Source organism: Pteropus medius, unplaced genomic scaffold, assembly GCF_902729225.1.
Source record: "Pteropus medius unplaced genomic scaffold, Ma_sr-lr_union100, whole genome shotgun sequence".
NCBI classification, from domain to species: Eukaryota; Metazoa; Chordata; class Mammalia; order Chiroptera; family Pteropodidae; genus Pteropus; species Pteropus medius.
The window spans coordinates 2,308,199-2,317,421 of NW_024348304.1; the positions used below are offsets into that span (position 1 = coordinate 2,308,199).

The following is a 9,223-nucleotide window of genomic DNA, read 5'->3' on the forward strand; positions in this document are numbered from 1 at the left end:
TGGGTGCGCATACGGATTGATGAATGAATGAGTGGGTGCGCATACGGATTGATGAATGAATGAGTGGGTGGAGGGGGCCCCAGCATCTGACCGCCCTCTCTCTCGTCCCTCTCCTTCCCGGCTGCGGGGCTCCCATCCTCTCCGTTCCGGAGCCAGTCGGTGTGTTCTTTTCAAAACTAAAAGTATTCCGTTCTATCTTATTGTGGTTAGAAACATTGAAAATTCCCACAGGTGCAGATGGCTGCAGAAAAAATAAGAGTAAACACTTCACATCTTTTCAGCCCCAGAGCTCTGTGGAATAATCGACTCATCTGTGGATTTTAAAAAAGCAAAAACTATTACGAGTTTCTTTATGCAGGTAATGAAAGGCCGTGCACAAGATGTGCATATTCTTCAGCTATATGTAAAAATATATATTATATATTTAAGTAACTAAATTACCAACCAGGAGTTTTTCTCCCTCTTTAATGTCATTAGGGTTTGAATGTGTCTTTACAGAAATTCTTACTTTTTTTTGAGTCAGTGCTACGCATGGCATTCTAGATGGTGTGACTTTAACATAATCCCGGGTTGTTCATCATCATAAATCTTAGTGGCGGACGACCCAAGTGACCTGAGTAACCCAAGAGCAGTACTCGGTGCTTTCTTAAATTTGAAATTTGCCCTCCCAAATCCTCACAGTGAGGTGGCGTTCTAAAGGACTTTAAATAAGGGCCGTTGGCTTCTCTGAGGTCTTTCTCTCGGAGCTGCTTCCCTGGCAGTTTGGGGCACCGTGGCGTCCGCGCCTGTGACGTCTGCTGCCCTGTGGCCTGAGCCTGCTGCGCTGCCCTTGGGCACATCCTTCGTGCCCGGCTACTCAGCCAGCGTGGAGCAGGGCTCTGTGGGGCCGGAGAACAGTCCCCGGGGCCGTAATGTCCCAGGTCGCTGCCTCCTGGAAGCATCTCCAGCGCGGGCCGTTAGCAAACAGCGGGGCGCGCTCACGGGGCTGATCCCCGCCACTGCGGGTGGGGGCGGGGGTGGGGACACGTCCGGCCTGGGGCAGTGAAAGGGGGGCGAGCCCGGGAGGGCGGCACACGACGTCAGCGCCAGCTGCAGTCACAGGTGTCCAGGCGCCAGCCGCCGTTAACAAAGCCCTGCCTCGCAAGCACCTAAGACTTTGTCAGGCCCTCAGCCGTTCCTTTTGGTGGCTTCTTTAAAGCTTTTAGTGCACTTGAAATTCAAAGGAGCGGAGAAGCGCATGTGGGCCTGGCCGGACGGCGCTTTCTTCCGCCAGCAGCAGGGGCGCGGGCAGCCCGGCCGGTGGGCTCGGCGGCCCCCAGGACGCCAGCCCTTCCTCCCCTCCCCACCCCCACCCTGTCCCCATCTGGGGCCGCGCGCTCAGCGCGGGGGGAGTGCGCCCCACGATGACACCGAGGATCCCGGGCTGGACACCCCAGACCCCGCCCCCCACAGGGGTGGGGGGCCCGCCTGTCGATCAGTATTCGGTAAACAGCTTTGGCCTTGACTGCTGGTCTTCATCCTTTCTGGTTTTAAAAAATGGTCACTGCCCGCAGGTTTTCTTCTGGGCAGTCACCCGCTTCTGTCCTACTGAGCTGCCCCACCTGTGTCGACTCCTCCTGTCCCCTGGACGGGGAAGACCTGGGCTGTGTGTAGAGATTTTTTTTTTTTTTCCTCCACAGTGAACTAAGACATTGTTCTTCTTCGGCCATTCAGAATCGGCACAATTGCCTCTTTTGCCCTTTCGCATTTAAAGTGAGGTAATTAGATTTCCCAAGGTTCAATGGTCAAGAGCCTGCTCCTCCTAGGAAGTCGCTTCCCCACGCCCCTCCCAAGAGCGGTTGTCCCCAAGCCCAGGCTGCGCATTGTTCCGCAGGCTCCGCTTTCTCAGGGGCCACCAGGGCCTGAAAATTCCTCCTCTGTCTCCAGTGCCTTCCCTGCCCACTTAACTTTCTCCTGCATTTGAAAACGATCACTGACTCTTTCCTTTGGTGACTCTGTTTGGAGGATTTCTAAACATTTTCATGAAAAATCTTTTCCTGCCTTGTAGGAACTTACCTCAAATGTGCCTAAACCTTTCACACAGAGAGTTCCGGCCTGTTCATTTTTCAGATACCCGATCTGTTATTACTGCTGAGCAAATGGAAAGGGAATTCGTGACACATTGGCACCAAATAAACGGGTGCCATGCCCACGGAAACAGCATGTCTTTGGTCTGCCTCTGACAGCGAGACCTCGAGCCTGCTCTTCTGGTCTTCTGTCACCTTCTGTCATTTCCCCGGATATTTTCACCTTTGCAGCAAGGAATATATATTTTTTAAAAGTTTCGGATGTCAGTTTTTTAGACAAAACTGGAAAAGAGCACAGAATACACACTCAGCTTTACAGAGTCAGGCAAAACGTTTTGCCTCTACAGCCTGTGGAGGAAGAGAACAAGATGGGGAAGGGGGTCAGGGAAAGGGCTCCCGAACCCTTGTCCTGCAAGGAGCTGAGGTTCTCAGGTGCCAGAGTTCTCTTTCCGAACGGGTCCGTGTAGCATTCCAGACATTTTGTGGTTCGACTTTGGTCATCTGCACGTCTTCTCAGCAAGGTTCTTCTGTGTCCTCGTGGGACGCATTGCCCCATCTCCAGAGGAGCCCCGACGCCGTCTGTTTTTAATGTGATTCTAGCAGGATGCTGTGCCATCCTGTCCCCGTGTGCACCGCAGAGATACAGATACGTACACTGAGGTCCTGAGATTTCCTGCACGCTTTAGAGAGCGCTCAGAAGGCCCTGGTTTAAGTAGAAGGCCCTTTTCTCAGTGTCTGTGGTATTCATTCCCAAGTAGAGAGATGTAGTGGCAGGTTTCTGAGAAGACCTCACCTTTCCAGTGCTCAATTCAGAAAAAATAATCCCTCCGCCATTAATCGATGCCAGATTACTGTCATCACGTAAGGCGAAAGATCACCGTTTGCACAAAGCTTCCGCCTCCGTCCTCTATACCAGTATCTATTACTGCATTGTTGGGAAATTTTCAGAAATCTTTCTCAGTTACAGTGTAGTTTTTTTCCCCCGGGACAACAGAGCAAAAAATGTTCATGACCCTGAGTAACAAATTTTGAAACCTAAAGAAACATCCCTCAAAATAACACCAGCATACTTGTATTCCTGCTAAAAGTTCTTATTTTCATTACTTCTAAGGAACGAACTGGATTCAAAATCGTGCCCAGACCGAAACTGTTAAGCAGTTTTTGTTACTGACTTGATCATTCCAGAAGCTTCAGTATAACTGACAAAGTCTGGGTCACGTGAAACGTTAAGTGAAAATATTCCAGGGCATCAGCCGAATATGAGGAAAATGCGTATAACGTGCATTTTTTGCGAACTCGTTTATAGTTAAGGAACCATTCAGTTCAATTCAGCAAGTGTGTATCAGCTGTTTACGCCGCCAAGCACAGGTGTGCGCCGCTGCTGCCCTTTGACCCCTGTAAGTGGCCCAAGCCTCCTGTCTCCTGCTCAGCCCACTCGGCCCGTTTCCTTTTCTCTCTGTTCTGGAATAAGGGGAGCAAAGGAAACAAGATAGGCCACCTCGTGGCTCGATCGAGGTTTTTGGTGTGGGTTCGCACCTTCCAGAGAGTGTGCTGAGGGTCCCCAGCAGCCCTCAAGATGGCCATTTATAGGTGTCCTGCCAAAAACGGCGAAGAGGGGCGTCTGTGGGCAACACCGGGTTAAAGAAAACTAGGCAGATCATCACTGCCAGGCTGCACAAAACCTTCAGAGTTCCAGCGTGCATAGTGGGAAGCAGAGTATGTACACTTATTCAATCAGAAATACTTGCCTGTAAAGACAGTGTGTCTCGCAAGGGATGCTGGCGGGCGGGCCACAGGGACAGCAGAGAGCTGCACTTTTCTTAGGAAACGCGGCGCCTTGGGACGCACACCAGAGTGAGCGACCCCAGTGCAAACAGACTGGCCGTCGGGAGTCGGGCCTCCTGAGAATCCTTCTGTTTTCACACCTGTCGTCATCTTTGGGTCAGGAGCGAAGAACCCGTAATGCAATTAATGCTTTTCCCTTTGGAATTTGAACTGAGAAGCCTTTCATGAGGGAAAATGAAGACAAAGGAACTTTTAAGAATTGTGTTCTGTCAGCTGCTGATGCATCAGCTGCTTGTGAATTGAGTTTGGAGCTTGGGAGACGACTGTCGTCGACTAGCCCTCCCCGCCATCGTGGTCCACGTGACTGCGGAAAACTATCGTTACCTCTTTTGCTGTTATTTTTAGTGACGTTTCAATGATAGAATTATCTTCTTGTTTTCAATTTCTAGTTTTGGCTACTGAGGCGAGCTCTGTATAATCCCTGGAATCACTCCGTTCCTTCTGCTCAGAGTACCCTGTCCTTTCCCACACGCGTATCTACGTTCTGTCCTTCCCTCTTCGGTCAGGGAGCAGAAATTCTTCCTTCTCTCCACGCCACAGCCTGTCCTTTCGCACCGCTCAGAGTCCCTCTGATACCGCGCCACACATGGCCTTAGCCGCCGTCCCTCCCTCCTGGCGCGGGAGCATCACAAGGTGGACACGAGTCTTGGCCGTCGCTGGGTCCTGCACCTGGCCTCACCTAGTTGCACAGAGTGGCTGGTCAGTAGCCACGGACGCGGGGACGAGTGGCTGGTCAGTAGTAGTGTCTCCTCTCTCAGTTACTGGTCGTATGTTTTCAAGCAAATGCGATAGGTAAACAAAAGTGGGAGGAAGGATCGTCTACTCGACTGGTTCTTCAGGGCGTCTTTGTAACTAAAAAGAAACAGGATGCCGTGTATCGAGGCAAGAGTTGGGCTCAGGCAGCCCTTCTGCCACCCTAGAGGTGCAGAGCTGCGGACACAGGAAGCCGCCTTCACCGGCAGCCCTGGAGTGCCAGTACTCAGCCGACTCGCCCTTGTCTTCGTTCTCGGCGCTTCTAAAGGCCGTCTCTGTCCAATGCGAACATTTCTCAGTGCGCCAGCCAAGGACGTCCAGGTGTTCTGTATCCCACAAGTTCGTAGTCCTCCACATCGGATGGAATTGTTCATTCAGGCGCAGGCCGGTACTAAGCATAGTCGGGGAATTACGGGCAAATGTCAACGTATACGAGAAGCCCCAGGCTACCAACATCCAGCTTTTAGGTGGCTGTGACCGTTCTGACGTCTCACCAATGCCCCCTCTGTCGCAGCCATGGAAGCCACCACAGAGGGCAAAACGCCATTTATAGCTTAGAGAAAACTCTCTAGATGCAGATATGAAGGAAGAAAAGTTGACCTGCAGGAAGGAATCGCTCAGGGGAGCTGAGCCCAAGGACAGCCTCTGAGGCCTCAGTGGCTTGTCACTCCCCACGACCTCCACTTCCCTCCCATGCCATGCCAGTCTGCCGGAGGTCCCTGCGATGACAGCAGCACAGTCGTTCCTCCTCCTCCCAGTCCGGTGACAGTGCGTTGAGAGACGAAACCTGCTGGGCCGGCGGGTCACGCCCCTGCCCCGGCAGCAATGTCACCGCCTGCCAGCCAGCCCTGTGAACCAGGGACCGGGAGCTGGGAGAGGCTCCTGGCAGCCTCGTGCTCACCTCTGCTTTTCTCAACCAACCCAGCCGCCCCCGCCTCCGCCCCCTTCGGCAGCCCAGCTGGCCACTGCATGTGCGTGTCCCTGCCATACATCACACAGACCCGTTAGCCTGTCACTGCGTCGTAGCAGACCGAGGGACACTGGCCCACATGGCAAGGACTCTGTTCACAGCCGTGACGCGCTGGGGCCGGGAGGGAGGTACGCCTCGGTGACGGAGCGCGCGGGACTCGGCCCTGGCCCCGTGGTGACCGCCCTGCGCCCCTGAGCCCGCGGAGGGAGCGCGTGGGCACAGCCGCGGCCCGCGCCGGGAGCCAGAGCCCCCTCACCGCCCCTTCCGAGTCTGCCCCAGACTTCCTAGCCCCCCACGCCCGTCCTCTGTGCCACAGTTTGAAGCTGCGGCCCACGGGAGGGAGGAGGGGCTGAGAGTCCCCATTCGGCCCTTCGCCTCAGCCTCGGGGGTCCCCAGGGTCACTGTAGAACACAGACGATCCTGGGGTCACCGGTTGACCGGGCCAGGCATTTCACGCGCTTTACCGTGCGTATTAACGATCACATCTTGTCTTGAGAATAACTCTCTGTGCACCGGAGAGCGCGGCGAAGCCGGTCTGCTAATCCCTGAAGTTTTGTCTCTGCCTTCGAGCGGTGGCCACCTTTGGGGAAAAGCATTAACATGCATGACCGCGATGGCCGCCCTGGGCGCTCATTAGCGCAGCCCAGAACCAAGGGTTGCATTGTCGCGATCTGACAAAGCCGTCTAAATCTATGCATGTTTTTTTGAAAGCTCCCTAAACGTGCTGCTAAATCCCCTAAAAAGCTACTGACCCGCTTGGCAGCCATTAGCCCGGCGTAAGCAGACGGACTCTTTTCAGTAAGTGAACAAACAGAGAAAATATGCTGAATGGCTGGACAGACGCGCTTCAGCCGGCGCTTTCATTGGCCGATGCCAGGGCGCAGGCAGTATCAACCACTGTTTTCCCTGTTGCCCCGAAAATCACAATATCGCCTTTCAGCCCACGAGCTCTTTTCACCACAGTAATGTGTCTTTAGAATGACGCCGGCATCGGCCTGCTTCCGCCGTCCGCGGTCCAGAGAGCTTAAAAGCGCATTTCAGGCTTCGAGACTTGAACCCGCCACCCGTCCGGCCTCCCGCCTGCCGCGCTCTCCCTTCCTCTCCGCTCCCCCTGCCGAGTCAGCAGCGTTCACGGCTCTGTTCTAGCGCAGCCCCCCAGAAAAGAGACAGCTCGATCTGATAGTCCCCCAATTTAAGGACGAATTAAAGAGGTGCACGTAAAGAAATGCTTTTACGTGTAGGAGGTGCAGCAGAGGTTGAAAGGAATGTGGGATTCTGTGCTGGGAGGGGTGCGCCGAGGGGCCGGAGTCGCTGTCGCTCTGCCGCAGCGAACCCCCATCACCCGGTCCCCCCGCCCTGCCCCCACCGCACTGCGCACCCACAGCTTTGTCTCCTGCGCATCTGCTCCACCCTCAGCGGTTGTAAATAAATCTCACTGCTCCTGCTTCTGCGTACTCAGTGTGTGCTTTGGGGATGACAGTGATTACTTCTTATCCTTTTGAAAATTTAAGTGGAATAACTCTTGCAGGTAGAGTTTAGCAAGGTGCAAAAACATCATCGATTGTTTTCTGTCTCCCATCAGATCATAGCTGTCTGCAGAGAGGCAGCTCTTCTGGCCCTGGAGGAAGACATTCAAGCCAACTGCATCATGAGAAGACATTTTACTCAGTCCTTGAGCACTGTGACACCCAGAATTCCTGAGTCACTGAGACGCTTCTATGAAGATTATCAAGAGAAGAGTGGGCTCCATATGCTCTGAGAATTCAAACGTGCACATTCATTGCGCTAAAAATGCTTTCTAGGGAAAACTTGTTTTGCATTTAAATTTTGTCTTGAGAGTGTCAAAAAAAGAAATCCTTAAGCAAAATGTCTGAAATATGTTGACTGGAATTAAGAGGCTTCAGTTCTCGTAGACATTTAAAATACACGGTACAATGACAATATCCACGGAGACCTCTGGACAGGGCTTTTAGTCAGTTTTACCTGGAGACGTGTGCTGAGGTCAAATGCAAACTTCCAGCCTTTTCATTTTTGACCCGGTTCACTCATCCCAGGAAATGTTTTCCTTACGCCGGCACCCATTTCGGTGCACTCGGAAATGCCAAACCTCGGGCATCAACCTTACATGAGGACACGTGCGTGTGGATGACGGCACGGCGGGAGGTAGTTACTAACACTTTGTTTTGAAAGCTAAACCTTGAAATGGCCAAGGGCGCCGGCCAGACGTATGTGGCCTCGTTTCCAGACACGCATTTGTTCTCATTATAATTCGTACCCACATTTTTGCTTTAGCCTTCTTAACCTTTACTTATGGCAATTCAAAAAAGAAGAGTTATTTCATACACCGGCATGCCCTTTGAAAGTTGAAAAAATTGGAAATCTACGCCCAGTCCAGGCCTAGAACAGTAAACTTGGGGTTCTTTTTTTTTTTTTCATAAAATGCTGGAAGTAAATCATATGGCGCATTCGTGTTTTAACTTGTACACGTTTTCAGGTTACCAATAAACGTTATCGGTGAAAAGATAAACCGAGTCGTACTCGATCACAGTGTCTCATCTTGCATTCTAGCTGTGCGTGGTTGTGCAGTCAGGGATGCTTGGGCTTCCCTGACACTTTGAAACGGTGTTAAGTGTCCTCGGGGAGGCTGTCGGCCATTGGTTCCCAGACTTCCAGGCAGTGGGAAGAATGTGCACTTAAACCCCGTCACCATCAGTCTTTGAAAATGCCCAGAAGGACAAGCCGGGCAAGAAACGCCTGGTGATGGAGATGAGGGGCTGACGCGCTCGTGGTGGCAGCCGCTCTGAAGTCGTGGCTCGCGCCTGTCATCCTTCGACTGTCAGGAGTAGACTCACCAGGCTTTTTCTCCCGGACCGCGCTGGTTTCTTAGTGCACGAAGCCACTCGAGGGGTGAATGTTACTTAGGTCGGTGCAGTCAAATACAGTAGGCACGAGTCACATGTGACTGCTTAAATGTTAACTAATTAAAATATTAAACATTCAGTTCATCAGACACATCAGCCGCGTTGAGCAGAATGGACGGCTCAGCACGTCCATCTCGAGAAGTCTCGTTGGACTCGGCCAGTTAGAAAACAAAGCTTACATGCTGAAATAAATAGAACCCCAGAATTTCTTTTGGGCTTCCCATTTTCCTTTTAATTAGGAGAGGACCAAGACTTCTTCCCTGTAAGTGCTGAGGGCAGAGGAAAATTTTAAAATTTCCCTGAAGGCCTAAAAAGGAAAATCAAAGAAATCCCATCACCAATAAGATAAAAACCAGCTCAGTAAGCTAGCACTGACACAGGCTCGCGGGCCACAGCCTGGCTGGTGGGGAGGAGGGTGGCGATCCCGGCCAGCAAGGAGTTTAGATGCTCAGATCGTTCGGCCCACATGCCCAAAAGAAATTCTGGGGTTCTATTTATTTCAGCATGTTATGACAGCCTCATGCTGGGGGAGGAGCAGACTGGAAACGAAATCCTGCCGGCCGGGGACACCACGGGGAGCCCATAGGGAGCCTTTCTTGACTTGGTCTGTGCTTTGGATTAAAAACGAAAAACATACGAGTTCAGCTGACCGTGGCTTCGGGGTTTGA

At 52.4% G+C, this 9,223-nt stretch overlaps 1 protein-coding gene across 1 annotated transcript in view; it reads left to right on the plus strand.

The window, feature by feature from the left end:
- AFG2A (AAA ATPase AFG2A) overlaps positions 1-7,393 on the plus strand; it is a 232,585-nt gene extending 225,192 nt beyond the window's left edge. Inside the window, exon 17 of the mRNA XM_039879553.1 lies at positions 7,217-7,393. Coding sequence (XP_039735487.1) covers positions 7,217-7,393 — 177 coding nt within the window. The remainder of the gene's footprint in view (positions 1-7,216) is intronic.
- The last annotated feature ends 1,830 nt before the right edge of the window (positions 7,394-9,223 follow it).